Genomic DNA, 23,450 nt, shown 5'->3' on the forward strand with positions numbered 1-23,450 from the left:
GTCTTATAGATCTGATATTCTATCTTCAGTATGGTTGATTTTGCTGTATATACTTTCAACAGAATTTTTAATCTCTTGTATATCTGTTTGAATCTGTTTTATGGCATCCAGTTCTATTTTTACATTCTTTTAGAGACATTTCAAAACATCTACAGAATAGTACAATGTACCACATTATATGGACATCACCAATCTTCAATAATTATCAACACATTGCAAATCTTATGAATTTATGTCACTTTTCGATGGAAAATTTTAACATGAATTAAAAATATCATATGATTTGACCTGTTAATACTTTAGGTTATATGCCTAACATATAAAGATTTTTTAAAAACAACAAAACTACAATATAATTACACACCCAGCAGGTCAATAATACTTAATAAGTATCATGTGAGTCCCAGATCCTGGGTCATGTTTTCCAAGTATCTCAAAAATGTCTCTTCATTTTCTGTTTAACTTAGGGTACAAAGTTCACAAATTCCATTCACATGATGTGTTTCACATATCTCTTGTAATCAACAGGACCATCCTTCCTTTTTCTTGTGTCAATTGTTACATTACCTCATCATACCTCCTCTACTGCTAGGTTATTTTACTTTAAATTCCAGATTATCTTTGTGTCACTTACAATACTGTTTCACTAAAAGATAAAGACTTTAAATTCTTTAATCATTTAATAAGCAAAAAAAAAATCTCAGCACTGTGGGAAGCTGAGGCATGAGGATGAACTTCAAGTCCATCCTGAGAAAGGTAGCAAAAAGCTGCCTCAAAATAAAAATAATAATAAAAACAAAAGGGTTGGGAATGTAGCTCAGGGACCTGGGTTTAATCCCCATTACAAAATAAATACATAACCATTTATATGAAAAATATCTTTTTAATCTGGGTTTGTGTGAGAAAGGATGCAAATGAAGTCTACACTATGCCCTTCCTCCACTACAAACCAACTTTTATTTTCCCATTACAATTACTTGTTAAAGAAACTAGGTCACTTTTGGGGGTTGATGGTTGAGACAAGGTCTTGCTATGTAGTTCAGGCTGGTCTTGAACTTACATGTAGCCCAGACTGGCCTTGAACTTGTGGCAATCCTCCTGCCTCAGCCTCCCAAGTGCTGGAATTATGGGTGTGAGCCACCACCTAGATCACATTTATATACTATAGAACTTCCTACATTTTAGAACTGGCTATCTGCATTCTGATGATGTTGTTTAATTTGGCACACATTGATGTATTTTCTGTAGAGTGCTAATTATACTTAGAAGCTGAATTAGATATAGGTTGAATTTAAAGTGCTGGGCAAGAGTAATTCATTGATGATGTACATGCCCTATTACATCATGTTGGTGAGCACACAATACATGATTGTTCCACTTGAGTAAGGCTAAGATTCGTCAGCTAAAACCCAACACAGATGATTATTGAGTAGGTCCATAATTGAAAACAATTATTTTCTAATAGTTATTTTATTATGTTGTAATTCAACAGAAAATGTTCTCTCATTAACCATCTGGTTTTATTATTAACTTGATAGAAGAAAGGCAGGATAAATGGTAGATACTTTATCAATATTCACAATAATAACAAACTACCCAATTTTTTTGTTATGTATCATTTTGAACTCACTGATTTCTATATACAGTATTTAAGATGTTTCATTTTATTACAGTCATTTGCTTTGGTGGAAATTGAAGAGAAACAGTACTTTAGACTGTTGAGAAAGGATGGACAATCCAATAAATAGGATGGGGTCAACAGGCTATCACCTAGAGTGACAGACATAAGGTGGCGTACGGTAAATACATCAAAAACAGCTTTTGGCTTCAGTTTCACCCCTGTGAAGAGTGTACAGATGGTGGATAGCACTTTGTGATGAGGACCAAGTCTGGGTCAGACATGAAAGTCATGGCCAAGGGTATCTGTTGTGACTAACAGCATTCCACTTGTATTAAAAGCCATGCAGCACACTAGTTTCTCATGGGCAGGGAAGTGAGCCACAATGCCATCACCATCAGAGTCTTTGCTCACAATCACCTGGCCTAATCCAACTGTTTCAGTGTCAATAATTGTGATGATGCCTGGGACCAGAGTACTCCGCCAGGAGTTACTATGGACAGTAACAGCATCTCCTGGCACACCTGAGGGCACCGTGCCTGCCCCAACCATTGTCAGGCCACTTTTCAATGTTTTAGCAGCACTAATGACTGTGGCAGTGTCGGACTGAATGCTGTCTCCACAGGCTCCACCACGGGACTGATGACATCGAATCAGCTTATTGTCTGCATAAGCAAGCCAATGGCACCCCAGAGCAATAGCACTCATGTTTGGCCCAGGACAAGGATAACAACTTGTAACAAAAAATTTTCTTGCAAAAGTACAGCTATCAAAGGCAGCAATTTTCTCCTGTAACAGTACAAGAATCCACTTGTTGCAGTGAAGATCATAAATAGGTCTTTTAAGCTGAATGGACTTGACCATCTCCCCAGTATGAAGTGAATATAGATCCACACGGCAGTAAGATGGGCTTGTGCTTGAAGATCCAGTGCTCTTACAAACTCCAAGTAGGGGTCTTTTTTCAGCAAAGTTATCACACTTTTGAGTGCCAAACTGTGGAATAGGTAAGATTCTAGCAGCTCAAATTGGGCCATGTCAAACAGAGAAGAGCTCCTGAGCTTCTCCACTAATAGGGATGCTCCAGACCTGCATTCCATCACTGTAGCAAATCATAACCGACAATGGTGATTCAGTCCCAGTCCTATGTATTTCATGAAATTCCAGATTTCTTGATGTATCATTTAAATCTGCATTTTAAAATCTGACCCAAACAATTTTCTCCTTTTCTTCAGTTAGAGGTGATCCACTGTAAGCCTGTGGCACAATATCCTGCAGAAAAGTCACAACACTTTCCATGTAGGACTGCTCTGTGACATCCTGAGGGCGAACCACAACTCCACCAGTACATCTACTGGGTCTTACAGGAGAATCCGTAGCCATAGCTTCACTCATAAAACTGGCTGGTGTGCTGGTAAACACTGTTCTCCAGCTCAAGGCTCAGTGTTTGGAGTCCATCCAATTCTATCATATGTTGGGCATTCATGGTTTCCCTGTATTTCCTAAGCTCCTTTATTTTTTTTAATCTGTATCTACTCTAGTTTCACTTAATTATGGTCAGCATCTCTAACTATCTGTGTAATTATTTCTGTTTTGGTTTCATCAAGAGAGTTATTCATTTGTTTTGTTATTTCTACTACTGCTATTTCAGAAAGTTCGGCTGTGTAGCTTTTCTTTTCTTCCACCTCAATGCCTCGTGGATTTGCCTTGAGTGAGTTGGGGGTGTTGGGTTGCATTTTGCTTCCATGTTTTCTCTCTTTTTCCTTCTTTGTTTTGTTTTTGGTGATTTTTTTTTCTGCTTTGAGGCCTGTACATTGCCTATAGTAGGCAGATTTATTATTAATATCAAGACCTCTTAAGGAAGTGCCTTCTAGATATAGATGGCTTTTGGCCTTTGAGTCTTTCCCAGGATCCTGCCTCCTCTGTTTTTTAGTAATGAAAGGTTGCAGCCTGTTTGGCCTAGCACAAAGTTCTTTGGTATCAGGCTACAGTATTGTTTATAACCCCAGACAATCTAGGTTATGGCATTCAATTAAGATCAATTGATCACAACTACTATGTCACTTTGGCTAAAGTAGTACAATCAGTACTAACAACAGTTTCAAATACAGACTGGAAAATGACAAACTCTGACGACTAATAATTTGCCATCTTTAACCCTAGGTACAAGATTTATAGTTATCTAACAAAATCTAAGGGCAGGAGATTGAGCTCAGTAGCACCATTGCCTTGCAAGTGCAAGGTCCTCAGTTCAATCTCCAGTACAAAAAAAACCAAAAAACAAAATCTAAGACAAATCATAAAATTATATACAGTACATAATCATTGAATAAAACAATTTTACCCTAAGGGGAGAAAATTTAAAAGAGAGAAGAAAAAAATAGAAGAATGAAAGAAGAAAAAGATTAGAAGTAAGACTGAAGGAAAAATGAAAATTACCTAAGCCCCAGGAAGCTAGTGAAGAAGATGGGAGGGAAGGAAAGGAGAAAATGAAAATAAGAACAAAATAAAAAATCCTAAAAACAATATTCACACTCACAAAGAAACAAAAACAAGCAATTAAAAAAACTAAACAATGGGCTGGGAATTTAGCTCAGTGGTTCCACTGCCTGCCTCAAAAGTGCAAGGTCCTAAATTCAATCCCTGGTACGAAAAAAAAACATTCTGCAAAAAAACTAAACAAACTAAAATTTTTAAAAAGACCAATGACAAAGAAAAAGAAGAGAAATTTCTCTGTGATTTCAAGCCCGTGGTTATTTTCTAGAGTCTGCAGTTTTGTGGCAGTGTCCAATTTAAGGCACGACTCTGCTCTTGCTGGTAGACAAGGCAGTCAGATCCCAAATCCATGCTGGATAATCCCATTAAGCTGGGAATAGGATCAGGGTGCTGTGCCGGTTTGGGACTTTCAAATCCACAATGATTCCGTCTGAACCTCACCTCTGGCTGAGGGAAAGAGGCCCAAGTCATTTAGCTTACAACACTCTGAGTTTTCTTGCCGGCCTGAACATGGGTCCCTGACCATGGATGTCTACTGCAGTTGTCCCTCACCCAGTCACTGTGGTGGTTTAACCCTGGGAGCCCTGAGGTGAAGCCAACCCACGGCTGCTCGGAGTCCCAGGTCCAGTTGGCCCCTCCCTAAAATGGCACCCAACCAAACACTCTTTCCAGGGGACATGGAGAATGCTAAGACTGAAGTCACTCACTGTAAGGAACATTATTAGAACATCTGCAGTAAATCCTAGTCTCCTGTAAACCATGACAGCACAAGATGAATTAATTAATTAGAAAAGATAGAAAAATGAGACTTAGAGAAGAAGTTGAGCTTTGGGCTTGATCAGTGCTGCTCTGGGCAGCAAAGACCCAAGCCCCCAGAAACAAATGTAACATGTGGCTCAGAGGGCAGGACTCCAGTACCTGGAGTACCAAATGTAAAAGATGACTCGTGGGTAGCTGCAGCAAAACTCCTAGAACAATGAGGAACTATGCCGATGGAGATTTTGTTCCTCCCCAGGATGTCTTCAGCTGGTGTAATCCTGCCCTGGAGCATCACAGTATCACAGGACCATTGAGGGTTTAGCTCTGACTGGAGAAGAAAATGGAATTGTCTCCACATGCTGTAGCTGCCCTGTAGGCAAGAAAACTAGGCCTAATCATAATTTTAAATGTGAAATGATTTTCCCCAAAATTATGTAGATTTGCTTTTGACAACTCACCAGCTGTTGTAGTGTGTGGCATCCACTGCTCTATTCCACTGGTGTGCCTCTCCCTGAAGACCTTTGGCGACACCCACTTTCACTGTGTCCCTGTAGATTAATCTTCCTTTCTCTCACAAGCCAGGAGCTGGGGAGAAAGTACAGATTTGTGCCTTACTTTTTCGGTACTGTGGTCTGACTTCCCTGTAGGCTCCAGTTTTCCCTTCAGAAATTTTCTGGGTCCCGAGGATCCATCTCCCTCCTTTTCTGCCCGAAGTTTTTGTTTTCTACTGTCTGGATTCCAAATCTTGGAGAGGCTGATTTATTGCTGCTTACTGTTCTGCCATCTTCCTGGAAATCTCAGCTTTTATCTTTTTTTGTTTGTTTTTTGCTTAAATTCTTTTATTGGTACATTTTAGGAATACAATACTTTTACATTTATCATTGGGTGCTTGTACCTGTGCATGATGTATCTTGGTTCTCATTTTTTCCGCATTCCCCTGCCCCCCCTTCACCCCCTCCACCCTTCCCTATTTACAAAGACTTTGTTTCCATTTTTTCCTTTTCTCATAATTTTTCCTTTCCCTTCTTTCCTTTCCCCTTCCCCTCCCACTTCCCCTTCCCACTTGGACCTTTTCTTCCTATTTCAAATTATCAATTATTCATTTTAATCATTTTAATCCTTATTTATACTTTCAGTTTCTCACATCAGAGAAACTAGTCAGTATTTACACATGTGTGTCCTATTTATTTCACTTGAGTATGTCCTCAATACACATCCATTTAGCTATAAATGTTTCTAGTTTCTCATTCTTCTTTTTTGTTTTGGTACTGGGACTCGAGCTCGGGACCTTGCCCTTGTGAGGCCAGTGCCGGAACCACTGAGCTAAATCCCTGGCCCTAGTTTCTTGTTCTTTATGGCTGAGTAGTACTCCATTTTATTTTAAAAAAAAAAACAAAAAACCACATCTTCTTTATCTAGTTTCCAGTTGATGGGCACTTGGACTGTTTCCAAGCTTTAGTATTACAAACTGTGCTGTGGTATGATTCTTTTAATTCTTTTGGGAAGATACCCAGCAGAGGAATATCTAGGTCCAATGGGACCTCCAGTCCTAGTTCTTTGAGGTGTCTCCATACTGATTTCCACAGTGGTTGCACCAGTCTGCACTCCCACCAACAATGGAGCAGGGTTCCTTTCTCCCCACAGCCCCGCCAGCATTTGTTATTGGCTGATTTCTTGATAGCAGCCATTCTTTGTGGGGTGAGGTGGAATCTCAGTGTTGTTTTCATCTGCATCTCTCGAATGACCAGTGATGTTAAACATTTTTTCATATGTTTATTTGCTGCTTTTACTTCTTTGTCTGAGAAATGTCTGTTCATTTCAGATGCCCATTTTTGAATTGGGTCTTTGAATTTGGGGGGGGTCTGATTTTTTTCAATTCTTTATATATTCTATATAGTAGACCTTTGTCTGAGGTACAGCTGCTAAAAATTTTCTCCCATACTGTAGGTTGTCTGTTAGGTCTGTTGGTGGTTTCTCTTGCAGTGCAGAAGCTTTTTAATAAAATGAGATCGAAGTTGTTGATTCTCTGTGCTACTTCCCATGCTACTGAGGTTTTGTTCATAAAGTCTTTTCCTATGTCAATGTCTTCAAGAGAGTCTACCTAACTCATCTTCCAGCAAGTTTAGTGTTTCTGTTTTAATATTTAGATCTTTAATCCACTTCAATCTTAGTTTACTGCATGGTGATAGGTATGGGTCTAGTTTTAATCTTTGGCATGTTGAAATCCAGTTTTTCCAACATCATTTATTAAATAGGCTATCTTTCCTCCAATGAGAGTGGTTGGCTCCTTTGTCAAAAATGAGGTGGCTGAGTGTGTCTGGAGTTGTTTCTGCATCTTCTAATCTATTCCATTGATCCTCAGGTCTGTTTCTTTGCCAGTACCATGCTGTTTTTATCACAGTAGCTTTGTAATATAGTTTCAAGTTGGGGATTGTGACACCCCCAGCCATGTCTCTGTTGCCTAGAATTGCTTTTGCTTATCTAGGTCTCTTCTGGTTCCAAATGAATTTTTGGATTGTTTTCTCTAGTTCTGTGAAGTATATTGTTGGAATTTCAGTCAGCATTGCATTAAATCTATATAGTAATTTTGGAAGTATAGCCATTTTCGCCACATTGGTTCTTCTACCCAGGAACAAGGGATGTCTTTCCATTTTCTTATATACTCCTTGATCTCCTTTTTCAGAATGCCGTAGTTTTCAGTGTAGAGGTCTTTTGCTTCCTTTGTTAGATTGATTCCTAGGTATTTCATTTTCAGGGATACTACTGTAAAAGGAATTGTTTCCCTAACTTCTCTCTCAGTGAGTCTGTTATTTGTGTATAAGAAGGCTATTGGGGCCGGGGATTTAGCTCAGTGGTTCCACTGCCTGCCTTGCAAGCACAAGGTCCCGAGTTGGATCCCTGGTACCAAAAAAAAGAAGGCTATTGTTTTTTTGGGTGTTGACCTTGTATCCAGCTACTCTACAGAATCTGTCGATTAAGTCTAGAAGTCTTTTGGTAGAGTTCTTTGGGTCTTCTATGTAAAGTATCATATCGTCAGCAAATAATGAGTTTAACTTCTTCCTTTCCTATCTTTATTCCTTTTATTTCTTTCTCTTTTCTAATTGGTGTGGCTAATGTTTCCAGAAATATATTGAACAAGAGTTGCAATAGTGGGCATCCTTGTCTTGTTCCTGATTTTGGAATGAAAGTTTTCAGTTTTTGACCATTTAGTATGATGTTGGCTGTTGGTTTTTCATAGATAACCTTAATCAGGTTGAGATAAGGACCTTTTATTCCAATTTTCTGTAGGGTTTTTATCATGAATGGGTGTTGGATTTTGTCAAATGCTTTTTCTGCGTCTATTGAGATGATCATATGCTTTTTGTCCTTGGCTCTGTTAATATAGTGTATTAGTGTATTACATTTATTGATTTACGCATGTTGAACCATCCTTGCATCCCTGGGATAAATCTGACTTGGTCAGGGCTCAGCTTTTATCTTATTGAAAGAGAAACTCTAGGTAGAATGTGAATGCTTGATTTTTGCTGCAAATGTGAGCCATCTAGAGTGTGTTTCCTCTGCAGGAGGGACCAAAGGAGCAGTGGGGAGAGAGGCATTCTGAGTCTCAGCAGAAGTTTCACTAACAGGGTTGCCAAGCAATTTTGGGATTTGGGGACAGAAGGATGAGGGGGCTTTTCACCAGCCCCCTCAACCCATGATTCCTGGTCATTATTTCTATCAAGAAAACCATTCACTCACTTTGACACAGCCCCTGGACCACTTTCATGATGTGTGTTTTTGAAGTTTGAGACACTTGGCTGAGGCACAGGCTGCTCAACGTCCCCCTGCCTTGAGCTGTGGGTGCAGGCCACTCAGCAGGAGTCCTGCTGCTGTGCTCTGGCCATGCAGGTAGCATTATCTCTTCAAGGACAATCACACGTATAAAACTGTAATGTTTGAATTGCCATGCCTTAAAAGGAAAAAGTTCTCCAGCTCACCAAAGGGAACTTACTCTGGCATTTGTGACCACAGGTGTACTTTGCATCATTAGTTGCTTTTAATGTTTTTCCAATTTGAAAACAAGTAAACACAAATAATGGCAGAAAAAGTCTGCCTATCCCCTTTGGTATCACTAGGATTGCGCTGTATAGGAAGACTGAGTGAGATGTGAGATGGAGGATGGCTTCCCTTCATCCATGAGACAGGAGTATAGGCAGTACCTTGATTGATGCTGCATTGCAGGAAAAAGCACAGACCCAGTGAGCTCCAGAGGTACCCTCTGCACTGGAGAGGGGAGGAAAGGAGGCAGTTTGGGGGCAGGAAAATGAGCCCAAGGTGAGTGGCGGCAGCCTATCTGACCTGACGTCAACTCATCTCCTCTCCTGGGCCCCAGTGACCATCCCTGGGTAGTATGGTCCCAGGGGAACTGATGGCAATTGAGGTCCTTCTGGAGGTTTTCCTCAGGGGACAAAAGGCTTCCCCACCAGGAGTCTCTGTAAGGATGCAGCCTGTCTTGGGGGCCGCCAAGACTGACCGAGTGGGTCCATACCCAGAAAAGCCACACTCTGAGCACCCTGTCTTTATGAACAGCAAACAGCTGTTTTTGGATCCTTAGCATGTGTTTTGACAAGAAAACAAACAGACAAAAAACCCTCAACTTGGGAAGCTCCTTGTGGGTTATGTGACCCCAGCATAGCTGTTTTGCAGGAGAGGGACTCCCTTGCTGACTGCATACTCAGCTCCATCCAGCCCACCCTCACCTTCTCTCTGGCAGCCCTGGTGAACTATGCCCAGCACTGTGGAGATGGAGCCCACTCTGTGCTGGACCTACTAGGAGGACATACTGCAGGGTCTCATATAGGCCCCACCACCTCTGGTCTGCAGCCCTTCCCCATAACCCATGTTGAGGCAGGAAAACCCTGTCTAGGGGGACGCCAGGCTCCATGGATGGCCATCTTTCCAGGGCCGCCCCCTGTGCAGTCCACCTCTGGCTGTCCTGGGCCATGATCAGTTGTTCTCTCAGCCTCAGATCCCCTCCAGCTGCCAGTTCTAGCTTGACCTCTTGGGTTGAAGTTATAACTTAGCTAATTCTTTGGAAATAATGGCTAGGTTGGCAGTAAATAGGATCAAAATCCACTTCCTCACATACATTTCCACCACAGCCTTCTCTGTAGAGGCCTTGCCACAGGAAGTGTGCAGGTGGAGTGGCACACTAGAGTGGCCCATCCAGACCAAGGAGCCTGAAGCAGCCCCTTTAAGTTTCCAAAGGCCATGATCAATGACATAGAAATGCTTCATGTGCCAGGGATTTAGCTCAGTGGTTCCACCACCTCCTCCACAAGCACAAGGACCCAAGTTCCATCCCTGGGACAAAAAAAAAAAAGAAATGCTTCATATGATAAATGACATTTCTCACAATGCTACTGTACATCAAAGGGGAGTAACTCCAAGCAATGGATAAGGGACAGTATGGGATTCACTTGAAAGTCATTGCTGGAGACAGAAAAATTGGGAAGATTTCTGTTTATTGTGCATGTGTGTGCTTATTCCTCTGAATTCTCAGCCTTTCTTTTTTTTTTTTTTTAATTGCAGTAATGGGTATTGAACTCAGGGCCTTTACTGAGCTACATCCCTGGCCCTTTTTTTATTGTTTATTTTTATTTTGAGAGAGGGTTGCATTCAGTCACCAAACTGCCCAGGCTAGGCATGAGCTTGTGGTCCTTCTGCCTCAGTTTCCCAGAGTTCTGGGATTACAGGCATGCACCACCATGCCCAGCTTATTTTTGTTTTAATAAAGTATCTTGTGACATGGAATAAAGCCTGGGACTATAGGGGTCCCAATGCCACCCAGCTCTTTCTCTGCAGCCATCTGATGGTGGAGGTGATCTCCACAGAGAAGAAGGGCATCAGGTCCTTGGCATATGTCATCGACAACTTCTTCCCAGAGATGCAGAGGGGACCTTCTAGGACCCACAAGGATCGTGTGGCATCATCTTCAGGAACTTGGAGAAGCTCCACACCTTCCACCTCTAGAACTTCTTCCCAGAACTAGAGAGCTATGGGTGCTGTGCCTGGGCTGTGGGCCATAGCTTCCTGAGAAACATGAGTCCTGCTGAACTGTGTCATCATTCAGGGCTGTGGGGTCAGGGCTGAAGAGCAGCTGTAAGAGTCATGGCCCTGACATTGTGCAGTCAGGTGCCTAGGAGCGATGCTCGGCCCAGGTGGATGGTTTCTGGTCCTGCGTGGTGGTGTGCGAGGGGCTCTGCTTGCACAGGCACATGTCATACTGTGCTGCCAGCAGCTTCTTCCTGCCCCACTGAGGCCAGCTAACCAAAAGCAATTCCCTAAATCAGGTTGCGGCGGCCAGTCCTCAGGACGGGCTTCCGAGCATCAGGGAGTCTCACCTCCTCCCCAGCCTCACCTCCAAAGGCTGTTATGGCTGATGGGCTGGTCCAGCCAGTACCTCACACTCCGGGCTAACCTGAACACCAGCCTTCTGGCTAGACCCCAACAGTCCTGGGTGGACAATGGGAGGTGATCAGCTGAGGAGGTTTTTTGTTGTTGTTGTTTTTGCAATGAGGAGGTTTCTAAGCTAGGCCTTAGGAAGAAGAAGGAGGACCGCACCTGGAGCTCTGGCTCTTCCTAGGATGTCCATAGCACCAGACAGGCCCAGCCTTCCCTGGGTCTCCCTCTGGGCAATGTGGGTAGCTCTACCCCCAGAGGGCAGGAGGACAGCCTGTCCCTGCCCCATCCCAACTGAGGACCGAGGGAGCCCAAGAGACCTGAGACCCAGCTGGGGTTGCACCCAGCATCACCATGAAGGCAGCAGCAAGACAACTTGGGAGGGTGAAGTGGGGAGGAGCCCACTGCCACTGCCACCCCATAAAGAGTCCTCTTTCCTCTCAGGATGACATGAGCACCTGGTGGGAGGCTGTTTTGGAGGTGTGCTGACGCCAAGTCTGGAGGAGCAGCTCTTTCCATGGTCCGGGTCCCCAGGTTTCTCGTGATCACCAGCAGCACTGCACCAAGCAGTCATGTCTCTTGGCAGAACCAACCCTACCTCTCAGGCCCAACACAAGGCTGCAGCTGACAGGGAAAATGGTCTGCTTAATGGTCTCTTCCATGTTCTCTGAATCCCTGCCTGATTGGTTTGCTGTCACCTCGTTCCAGATGCTTCCAGGGCAACGACAGGGCCCCTGGACATCCACCTTCCAGCCAAGTCAGTCCCAGCATCCTCACCTCCACCTGCCTGACAGCAGCCCCTGTGACAAACGTGTTGCGAGAGAACTGTGTAGTTGTTTCTGGTGGGTCAATAGGGAGGTTTGGCCTGGGCCCTGGGGAGTCATCTTCCCAGGAGGCTCGCTGGAAGGTCAGCCAGGGAAGCCTGTCAGGAGCAGCTCCGGGGGCACCAGGAGCCCATGCACACTTGCTCCCAACCTGGGCCACATTCCCTGGCCCTCAGTGTCATCTGCCACCTGACTTAGGCCAGCCATGGTGATATGTGCAGCCCTGGGTGCCAATGCCCATGAGAGACCAGCCAGGGCTTTGTCCACAAGGACACAGCTCCCCGAACCACTGTCCAGCACCGTTATTTGTGCCTCCCAGACCAAGGCCAAGCTGCCAGTGCACAGGTCTTCAGGATGGAAGGCTCTGACCTCCCCCAGGATGCAGACCTAGAACCTCCTGCAGGGACAGGCGCACCCTTTGCTTGACCTACCATGGAGACTCAGAAGAAAATGTTGCCAGCAGCTCAAACTTGCCATGTGTCTGTGGAGTCGGGAGCCCTTCCACAAATCACCTAAAAACTTCCATTGCAAAAAAAAAAAAAAAAAACCTTCCATTGTACACATCAGACAGGACACAAGGACATGCTGAGAAAGACACAGACACAGGCAGATACACCATGTCCCCAGCTCCAGTGGACAACAAAATGGTGTGTTTCGAGCCCAAACACCTTTCTGTATGGGAAGCCCTTCACAAACTGCCCTGGCTCTGGGGCTACAGGAAGAGCCTTTGACCTCTTCAGGCCAGGATGCAGCTTACAGCAGCACTCTGGCCCCTGCTTCCCTGTCCTGAGCCTGGTCATGCAAGTTCAGGGTCCAAGAGGTTGGGCAGGGAATCACGACATGCTAGGTAGGCAGCTGTGGCCTTATGGGGAGAGGGGCCAGAGAGGCCTGTGGGACATAGCAGACATGTCCCTTCAATGGTTCTGGCCAGTGTGGACAAGGCACAGTTCCTCCAGGCAGAGGTGATCAGTAAGCATGGAGGAAGTCGCCAGGCCTGGACATGGTCCCAGGATATCCTCTGCCTGGTTCAGCCTGATGTCTGTCCTCCTCCACACTCCCTATGCTGCCCTGGTGGGAGCCCTGAGGGTCAGGGCACCTTGGAGCCAGGTAAGCCCTCCTGGAGGCCACATGAGCTTCCAGACCAGTGTGCCCAGGAGGAGGGTGGCCCCCTAGGGTGCATCTCCCATGCAGGTCTACTCTGAGTATAACTGAAATCTCAGGTTCACTTTCTTTGTAACAAGTCAGGTGCTGTCAGGAGAGCAGTACTTAAGTCAGGTCTGAGGGAGTCTTGGGGCACAGATCACCCCTGTACCCTGTAGCTGGGTTCCATCGAGCTGTTGGCCTCAGGGCCCAAGAGGACCACCTCTGGCCCAAAGAAGGAAAAATACAGAGGGACTGCACAGGCCTGAGCCCCCAACATGAGCAGGACTCTGGAGCTGCTTCCCTGAGCCAGTGATGTGATTGCCTACCAGTGGCTGTCAGCTGTCGGTTGTTCCCTTTGCTCAGTTCTGACTTGTTCAAGACTTTTAAAACATAAATGGGGATTTATTTTTAAATAGGGATTTTCTTCTCCCCGATCCTCCTGATGTCTTATTTGGCCCTGGAAACAGGCCTTGTGTCCGGGGACATCATCTGCATGTCTTGAGGGAGGGTGATCCTAGCATCTGCCCAGTCCACACAGCTGGCCCAGAGTGGTCATGCTTTTAGGTGACATCAGGGTGAAGTCCCACTGCCTGCCAGTGCCAGGGCCTCACCACAGGAAAAGAATTCCTTCCCTCTTGTCAATGGCCACCCTGGGACAGGAAAGGAGGGGGCTCAGGCGTGGGCTGGGGGCTCCCACAGGCAGCACACCCCCTCACGCCCTACTGCAAGCTCCTGCCTCCTCTCCCTCCCTCCCTTCCTCTGCCCTGTCCTCCCATACAGCTTGCGCCTTCTGGACTTTCAGCCAAGTGTGTTACCTGGCCCAAAAGATGGTGACACTGAGGCAACAGATTCAGTCATTCAACACCCACAGTGCCAGGATGGAGAGCTCACAGCCCTCAGGTACACTATCTACCTACAGTCACTGTCCTCTGCCTGCCTTTCCAGCCTATGGAGTGTAGGGAACAGGGAAAGGGGACATCACCAGAACCTCGGCAGTGAGTCCTAGTCTCCTGCGAGCCACAGCAGTACACACCGAATTACAGGAAAGGCAGAAAAATGAGACTGAGAAGAAGCTGAGCTTTGGGTCTGATCAGTGCTCCTCTGGGCGGCAAAGACAAAGACCCAGTAACTGGGGAGAAAAAATGTAACAAGGGAAATGCAGAGAGTTCAGTACCTCACATTGGGATAAACAAGGTGTAACAAAAGACTGGGGGGCGGGGATCCAAGAACAATGAGGAACTATGCAGATGAAGATTTGGTTCCTCTCAGGGTGTCTCCTGCAGGTGTAATCTTGCCCTGGAGCATCACAGCCTCACAGAATCATTGAGGTCTCAGTTGTGACCGGAGGCCAAAATGGAATTATGTTTTGCAATGCCATAGCTGGCCTATAGGCAGAAGAACTAGGCCTAATCAAATGGTTTTTCCCTAAAATTATGTAGCATTGCTCCTGACAATGGAGAAACTGGTCTTTCCCTCCTACAGCACAGGAAGCCACAATCTGCCAAGCTTCAAGAAAGACAGAGGCAAAGGGAAGATGTAAAGGGTCAGGGGAAGTGAACATCACCGGAGACCCCTGCAGTAGGTCCCAGCCTCCTGTGAGCCACTACAGCACCGGCGAAGGTTAAAGAATAGGTGAAACAAGACTTACAGTGAAGCTGAGTCTTGGGTCCTGGTCAGTGCTGCTAATGGCAGAAAAGACAAAAGCCCCCCAGCACATCCAACATCGATTGAATAAAATTCCGAGAAACAGTAGGGAGCTAGGGAGCTCTGAAGGCATCTAGTGAATTACTGCCAAACACCTGGCAGGAGGGGCCAGGCAGACCTATCAAGGAGTCAGCACTGCTTATCTTCCTAGAATAGAAGAAACCTGCACTGGGACCAGGAACAATTAGCAAATGACCCACAAGGTCAGTGAGAAGCGATAATTCAGGGGGAAGGATTTTAATTGGGGTCATGCTGGCCTCAGCTGCAAGTAACTCAGCAGGCCCCTGCCACTTCACAGACCAGGACTTAGGCCTCAATGACAGCCATTAGCAAAGGAGCAATACCTGCCCGACTCTGCTAGCTGACATGCCCGTTTGAGTCATGCAGGGCTTTAGTCTGACGCTTGATATAAAACAATATAGCCGAGTTAGGGAAGGCAAAAGCATGTGCCACTCATAGCCCGCTAGTACTGGGCAGGGATGTCTCCTACAGGAAGGGGGTAGCCTCATGGGGCCGGTGTAGCCTTTTTTAAAAACCAGGACAGTTATCCGAGCTGCCTCCTTCAATCCTGGTCCCATGTTCCTGATTGCCCAGTATAAGGAAAAGGGAGAAGTCCAGGCCCTAAAGGCTACTGTGGAAAGTGACTCCCATTAGCCCTAGTACAGCTCTGGCCAGGGCCACCCTCTTTCCCTGGGACTGGGATGAGTCAGGCCAGATGATCAACATAGACAGTGGCCAGGCCTCCAGCCACGTGCACAAACACCCTGAGCTCAGGCCCCTTACCCAGCCCTCCTCAGAGCACTGGAGCCCAGCAGCTCTGCTTTTGACAGCTGGCTACCACACCAGACAGACAGCCCTGAGGTCAGGGCCAAGCAGCGTCCCCAGGACCAAAATATCAGTCAGATGACTGCAAGGGCAGCTCATCACTTTCTCCCCAAAGCCAAGCTGCTCCCAGCAGCAGCAGCTAAAAATAGGCATAAAGGGCACAAGTCTCACGGCCGGCTGGAGGGGAGAGCATACTGCCTCAGCTCAGGGCACAATGAGGTCGCTCCGCTTCATTGCCGCAGAAGCCCTAGTTTCCCACCCCCTGCTGGCCCAGGACAGCCTGGACAGTATGGCCTACGACCTCTACCCACTCCTGTTCAAGGCCAGCTACCTGCTGGAGCAGGCGGAAGTGACCCGAGCTGTGCTAGGGTCCTGGCCCCTGGAGGAATTCCGGCTGGCCGTGCTGCTGGGGCCCAGCACTGATGACCCGGAGGACCTGCGTGACCGGGCCTGCAGGACCTGCCTGGAGGCCTGCATTCAGGGCCTGGGTGACCACGTGCTGCGGGGTAGGAGCTGCCGGCTGCAGCTGGCAGACCTCACAGGCATCCGGGATGTGCAAGAGCAGCGGTGTCCCTGTGGGAGGGTCCTGGGGAGGTGGGGCCGCACCCAGCTGCTGGCCACTACCTGCTGTGAGCTGCAGGCACAGCCCTGTGTGGCCGGGCACCCCATTGAGGTCCTGGCCGACCTCTTTGTAACTGACGGAAACTTCCAGGCAGTGGTGCAGGCTCTGCAGCCAGGAGGCCCTGCCCCTCTTCAAGTGCGATGCCGCTCATTCCGAGCAGACAGCCTGAGCCCTGGGCAGCTCCTGCTTGTGCTGGGCCTGGTGGGGCCAGCTGCACTGCGCAAGCTAGAGGTGGTGCACAATGTGCGGCTGCACGCTGGTCACGTGCTACAGCTGCTGGCCCAGGTAGGCTTTCCCCGGCTGGCCTCACTCACTCTACCCACCAAGGCCTTTGATGCTCCCCCTGACTACACCCCAGCCCCTGAGGGCCAGGACCCCCTCCTTGCCGCCATCGCCTGGGAGCTGAGCCGCATGACCCAGCTCACTGAGCTCAGTGTGGCCTTCTCCTCGCTGACAGGGAAGATCCGGACGCTGCTTGGGTGAGTCAGGCCCTGCAGGGGAGGAACTAGGGACCGAGTACAGGAGTGGCTTCCTCACAAGGCCACCAGCTTCCTGGGGCTGCTAAAGCAGGTAGAGCAGCAGTTATGACCACTAGGAAGGATGATGGAGGACTGTTTCCAGTGAGCAAAAGAGAGCTCACTCACTAGCAAGTTAGCAAGGCAGAGGGACTATGGTGCATCCTGTGGTTCCTATTGTTCCAGATTCTAAAACAGCAAACCTGACCAGACAGGAGTGGGAGCACAGCTCAGCAGGAAGACTTTGGCTCCAGGTTGTAGTCAGCTATCAGCAGCAGCTGCAGCCTCCTCTGAAGGTCTGGAAGGTGGATGTGCCAATCCCTTGTGGGCCTGGGCTCCTTGGCATATGGGATCCTCAAGTGGTGGAGGCCATGGGTCTCCATTTCCGCAGCTCTGCCATAGGAGGGACATAGTCCAGTGGCCTCCGTGTAGAAGTGCTGTCCTGTTACAGGCAGGCCAGGCAGGCTGGATGGAGACCCGGGTATGGGTAGGCAGTGGGTGGCAGCCTCAGCAGAGGGAGCCCTGGGGACATCTTGCCTCACTGAGCAAGGACAGGCCCAGGGCCCTCGAGGGTGGTGGCCCAAGAATGTGCATCCTTACGAGCCCTTCCACAGTCCTTCCCCGGCTGCCCATTTGCTGATAATGGCTGCCAAGCCAACTAAGTCAAAATTAGTGATTCAGGGATGTGGAGCCCATGTCAGGTCTCTAGGGTCCCCTTCCCAGCTCCAAGACTGAGTTTCATCATTATTAGAGCAAGATGGCATTTGCTTTCTCACTAATTTTTTCACTGCCCCAACAGTAAGCCTTTTGAGCAGACATTCCTGACATGACCACATGCTGCACTTCCACAGGGAACCTGCAGGGTTTGTTGGCAAATCTGCCATTCTGGGTGCTATGACAAAGTGGACCCGTGGCCGTGTGGCAGGCACAGCAGCCCAGATAATTCTGAGCCAGGCTGTGCTTCAAGAAAACCATTTATGGACATTTGTATTTTATGTAACTTTCATGTGTTGCAAATTGTTCTTTTGATTTTTTTTTAACTATTTAAAGATATCAAAGTCATTCTCAGCTCAGACTATATTAAATCCCACAGTGGTTGAATGTGCACTATGGGCTATGGTTTGCGGCCCCCCTAAGAGATAAAAGCAATGATTGTTCTCATCCACCATGGCCTCCAGCTCACCTAGGACCTTCCTCTCACCTGTACTATTTTCTGCCTTTCCCCCAGCCCCCTCAGGACCCCACTGCGAGTGCTGGACCTGGCCAATTGTGCCCTGAACCATGCAGACATGGCCTTCTTGGCAGATTGTGCCCATGCCACCCACCTGGAGGTGCTGGACCTCAGTGGACACAACCTGGTCCACTCTCACCCCTCAACCTTCTTCAGGCTGCTACGCCAGGCAGCCCAGACACTGAGGGTACTGACGCTGGAGGACTGCAGCATCTCAGACAGTCACGTGGGCATGATGACCCTGGGGCTGAGCCCCTGCAGCCAGCTCCAGGAGTTCAAGTTCCTGGGGAATCCCCTGTCTGCCCGTGCCCTCAGAAGCCTCTTTGCTGCACTCTGTGAGCTCCCCAAGCTGCAGCGCATTGAGTTCCCAGTGCCAAAGGACTGCTACCCTGAGGGCATGGCCTACCCCCAGGATGAGCTGGCCATATCCAAATTTGACCAGCAGAAGTACAGTGTGATTGCTGAGGAGCTGCGCTTGGTGCTGCTGCAGGCAGGCCGGGAGGACATCCAGGCTTCCACACCACTCTTTGGAAGCTTTGACCCGGACATTCAGGAAACTAGCAATGAGCTTGGTGCTTTCTTGCTGCAAGCTTTCAAAAACGCTTTAGAAAACTTTTCTAGAGTACTAAAACAAATTGAATAAGCCCTCAAATCATGTCCAGAATGGGTCTTGCATTTCAGCCTGTGGAGCACCTGGGATCTGTCCCAGATAGGAGGCCTGGGCCATGCATCTGTCACTGGCAACTTCACTCCCAAAAACACTTCTTAGTGAAAACTGTAGGTGTGCCTGTTGGGTACTGTAGGAGAGGAAGGCCTGCCTTCTAGATGTGACAGCAGGTGTCCTGGGTGTCACTACAGTAGGATCCTGGAGCCAAGGATCCAAGGAAAGGCCACCACAGTAGCAAAGGTGAAGTGCTCGGCCAAGCGCTAGGCCAGATGGCAGTGGGGACAGAGTCCACCTGCTACACTCCAGTGAGGATGAGGACATGAGAGAAATTATTGCAGACTATGTATAAAATAAGAAGCAGCCCATGAAAGCTAACTGAGAAAGACTAAACATGAAAAGTAAAAATGAAAAGTGAGCTGGACAGCCCCTGTGCCCAGCAGCGGGTACCACGCACAGCAGCTCCTGTCCTGCCTGCTGCACTAATGCTCACAAGACAAGGCCTGGGCTGCAGTAGGGTGGCTTCCTCCCCTCGCTGGCATCCGACTGAGTGAGTGCTGACTCTTGTCCCATCTCTGCCCAGCAGCCCTCTCTCCGAGCACCAGACCTGGGCTCCGGCTCCTGGGGAGACTGCAGGCTGACACTTGGCGACTTTCAAGGAGGCGCCAATCAGCATCAGAGAAAGACGCACTTGGACTTGGTTTCCATCACAACCTGCTTGGTCAAAGAACTGAGCATTAGGATGGTTAAACGCTAATAAAACAGAAGTGTGGTTTACTCAGACGTGGCATTTCTTGTACTGCAGTTCAGAATATTTTCTTAAGGGCCTAAGAGTCTGAACATAAAACATTTTCTCAAGACAGGTAAGAGCTTGGAGCCAGACCTGAGGATCTGAAATGTGGCTTGCCATGTAGTCCCTCTCCATAGCCCCACCACCAGGTACACTCCAGGCCATTCTCAAACTAGCTCAGTGCGGCAGCCTGGGTGTGGGCCCAGCAGAAAGCATCACGCTCTGCCTGTCCCAGGTCCCAGCAGTGACCAGCCATGGAGTGGGCAGACCTGTCTCCAGGCAGGAAATGAGCCTCTATCTCTGCTTTCCCTGCAACCACCTTAACTGTTTTCTGCTCACCCCACTGCATAAATTTTATAAGAATCCTGTTTCAGTCCCGGAGTTTAACATGGTAGCAAGTTCTTGGAAAGAGAGCAAGTACCATGCAAAACGTTTAAGCAATCTAATTCTGACTGTCAAAAGCAGAGTAGCTCCCACTGTTTTAAACTAGCTCAGCCTCTAAGTGGCATCATAACCCATCACATCTCCAGGCTTGGCAGTACTGGAAGTCCTCGCTCCCACCAGTGAGGCTGAGCTAGACCTGACCTATAATCTGGGCAGGGGCAGGCATATGGAAGTCTACTGGGACAGGTGAAGGCGCTGGTAGCAGGTGCTTTGGACGGTGCCCCCTCCACACTGGCCCAGAGCCCTTCTGGGGCAGGAGCCCACTCTTCCCAAGCCAAGGGACTGTGGGCACATTTGGCTCAGAGTCATCTTGAAGCAGCCCAGGGCTTTGTATGTGAGATAAACCTACTCCTCTGGCCCTGCCCGAATGTGCGGTTTCAATCTGATGAACTTAGGTCACCTGCCCCACTTTAGGACTCTGCCCAAGGCCAGGTGGCATCCATGGCCACAAATCTGGTGCCCATCCACCAGGGCCCTGTGTCATCCTACTGTATTTGTGAAAAGCAGATCTCTGCAGCAGAAATCAGGGCCTCTGACCCATGGGCACACTGTTGGAAACCCAGAAAATGCAACGCACATTGGTAGCTGTAGCCAGGTTGACTACTGATGCTGCTCTGGGGGCATCATCTACCCTGGGCTGTCACCTGCCTTGACCCAGCTGGTCTTCCCAGGGCCAGATGGGTGAAATGAACAAGGACATTATGGAGACCAGTATCAGAGATGCCAGGGGATCCAGGGGGCCAGCACTGGGGACACCATGGGGGCCACTCCTTCGTATTCCTAAGTCTTCCCGCTTATTCTGCAGGAGCGGGCAGTTCAGGGGCTCTTGCCTGGCCCTTCCCATCTTAATGACTAGATCCACAGGTCGGGACACCAGTTTGAGGGAGACAACATAGATACTCACAGACCCGAAGGGGCTTTGCTCTGCTCATCACCAGTGTGCTTGTTCTCCCTTCGCCCCGTTACAAGTTAATCAACGTTCTACTTAGCTTTCATCTTCCTAACCTTAAAACCTTGTTACCAACCAGCCCCTATGTCTAGCTTGCCCAGTGAAGATGCTGTGCTTGCCATTGTCTTTTTATTATTATTATTATTAATTATTATTTTTGGTACCGGGGATCGAACTCAGGACCTTGCGCTTGCAAGGCAGGCGGCGGAGCCACTGAGCTAAATCCCCGGCCCTGGCCATTGTCTTGAAGCCTGTCATAGCCATCCACCTACCTGCCTCTGCCAGTCCCAATCCCTGTCCACAGCAGCTCCCAGCAAGGCTAGCCTTGCCCAAGGAGCAGCCACTGGAGCTACGCTAGGACCAGAGCCTCACCAGTAGGCCCAACAGTGACCCCGATCAAGCCTTTGCTGCCAGGAATTCCAGCCCATTCAGAGGCCATTGCAGGTGCCCCGCCAGAGCATCAATCTGGAGCTAAGCATTCCAACATGGTGCCTTCTGGCTGACCAGCACTGTTTTCCAGTTCCTGCAAGTAGCCAGCCTCTTGGGAGCTCAAGAGCGCCTCTCCCAGGGGCTGGCTCTCCAGGGCCCCCAACAGGAACACCTGAGCTGACGTGAAGGGCTCTCAGGACCCTGGGATTCTGTTTCTCGGGCTACTCACCAAACATCCAGTCCAAGTGTCAGGCCAACTTGCCCTGGAAGCTGCCATACTCTGCTGTTCTGTCAGTCTGACAGCAAGACTTTCACCTGCAGAACGGAGCTTTCCTTTGGCGCCACTGGGGCCCTGGCTTCCCTAACAGGGCTTGTGTCATGGCTGGCTTACCAAAGCCTTTTGCTTTCAAGGTTTCCTGTGAAGTTAACAAAGCCACACTCTGAAGCCCTTGATTCTCACTGTTCCACTCCATTCAAATACCCCAGGGGTCCCCACTTTCTGCAGGACAGTCAGTATGCCTGCTCAGCTGCAAGTGGCCTGAGAGGCTGGAACCAAAATGCAGCGGCAGGAGAGCTCCTCCCAGGGAGGCTCAGGGCCATCTTGAGCTCCTCTCAGAGATCCGACCTGCTTTTTCCCACTGCTGCACTGAGGTCCCAGGAGATGGCCTTAAAATCAATCTCCTTCATGTGTGTCCAAGTTACCCAGATCTCTACTGCTTGTGACCAGAGATACATAGTGAAAAATAGTGACTATCTTGTCAGACCTAAAATAGGGAGGGGCACTGTGTGTGGGGATGCTGGGGATTGAACCCAAGGCCCTCACACTGAGCTAGTCTTCTTTATTTCTGAGACACGGACCCACTAAGTCACTAAGCTGCCCAGGCTGGACTCCAGTCATGATCCTCTTGCCTCAGCCTCCCTGAGTGCTGGGAATACAGGAGCGTGCCACTACTCTGAGACCAACTTTAAAGCTCAGCTCACCCGACAGGTAGAGTAGGCGGAGCAAGCCCAGCAATGAGGTTGCCATCAGTGTGGAGCTGCCCAGAGAAGGGAGCTGCCTGAGTGGCATACACTCTGCGGCCCCTGCTCAGAGCTCGGGTGTCATACTCTAAAGACTTGCTTCTGGGTGGGAACCTTTCCTCCCCTTTACTTTAGAAATGATCTCAGTAACTATTAAGCAATCAGGTTTTAAAAATAATCCAACAGTTTCACATTTCAGTCAGACACAACTTCTCTTTTAAAGAACACGTAAGTCCTCTGCGCAAGCTTCCCCCTCACAACATCACAACATTGTTGCTGCGTGTTGCCCTGCAATTATTTTGTCATGAAACCAACGCTGTACCTGCCAGTCTGCAATACACACATACAATATATATAATCATATCTAAGAGCTTAAACAAGAGGGATAAAGGCATCGCCGCCCAGCGAGTCAACTGAGGAACAGAATTCCTGCCACTGTGTTCTATGGGCCCGTCCCTGGTCGGCCACTGTCAAATACCCACGAGGAAGGTCCCAGTAGTTCCGGAGTCAACATGCCTGTACCGCTCTAACACCACTACCTGGTGTGACCAGGCCAGGTTTCCATTCCAGTACCTGAGTCCCAGATCCCCTCTGAGAAGCGAGGATGTGTGAAAGAGCTCACATGGCAGCACCAAGACCCCATCCTCTCAAAGGCCCGCTTGCAAGGTTGGAACCTGGGAACTTGGATTCTGGAAGGGTGCCCGGCACCATTACCTAGGAAGACTGGCTCTGGGCCTAACCCAGCCCCCACCACAGGCCTGCCAGCCCTGCCCATCTGTTGGTCTGGAGGCAGTCTGTCTCAGCCAGAGGGGTGAGAACACCCCCCATCACAACCCCGGTGGAGTCTCCAGTGAGTGCACCAGGGATCTGTAACACACGGTCACAGCTCGGCCCTGGAGGAATGGAGTGTGTTCCACGTACATGCTCAGAGGGATCCTTGGAAGCTCAACCCTAGTCCCCTACAGGCTCATGCCACACG

The 23,450-nt window shown here is 48.4% G+C and overlaps 1 protein-coding gene and 1 pseudogene across 1 annotated transcript; one reads left to right on the forward strand and one right to left on the reverse strand.

The window, feature by feature from the left end:
- Positions 1-1,184: 1,184 nt before the first annotated feature.
- Positions 1,185-3,062, reverse strand: LOC101724632 (BCAS3 microtubule associated cell migration factor pseudogene; annotated as a pseudogene).
- Positions 3,063-15,940: 12,878 nt separating this feature from the next.
- Positions 15,941-19,619, forward strand: Lrrc14b (leucine rich repeat containing 14B). The gene is made up of 2 exons (XM_004845099.3): positions 15,941-16,908; positions 18,173-19,619. The coding sequence occupies exons 1-2, from the start codon at positions 16,022-16,024 to the stop codon at positions 18,816-18,818; spliced, it is 1,533 nt and encodes a 510-aa protein (XP_004845156.1). The 5' UTR covers positions 15,941-16,021; the 3' UTR covers positions 18,819-19,619.
- The last annotated feature ends 3,831 nt before the right edge of the window (positions 19,620-23,450 follow it).

Source organism: Heterocephalus glaber, unplaced genomic scaffold (genome assembly GCF_053883595.1).
Source record: "Heterocephalus glaber isolate CG9 unplaced genomic scaffold, H.glaber_assembly_v1.0 deba00001537, whole genome shotgun sequence".
Lineage (NCBI taxonomy): Eukaryota > Metazoa > Chordata > Mammalia > Rodentia > Bathyergidae > Heterocephalus > Heterocephalus glaber.

Excerpts from the sequence above, each read along its gene's own strand:
- Lrrc14b (XM_004845099.3), top strand. The coding sequence starts at position 16,022 with ATGAGGTCGCTCCGCTTCATTGCCGCAGAAGCCCTAGTTTCCCACCCC. Across the intron at positions 16,909-18,172 it reads AAGATCCGGACGCTGCTTGG|CCCCCTCAGGACCCCACTGC; the intron begins GTGAGTCAGGCC and ends CCTTTCCCCCAG.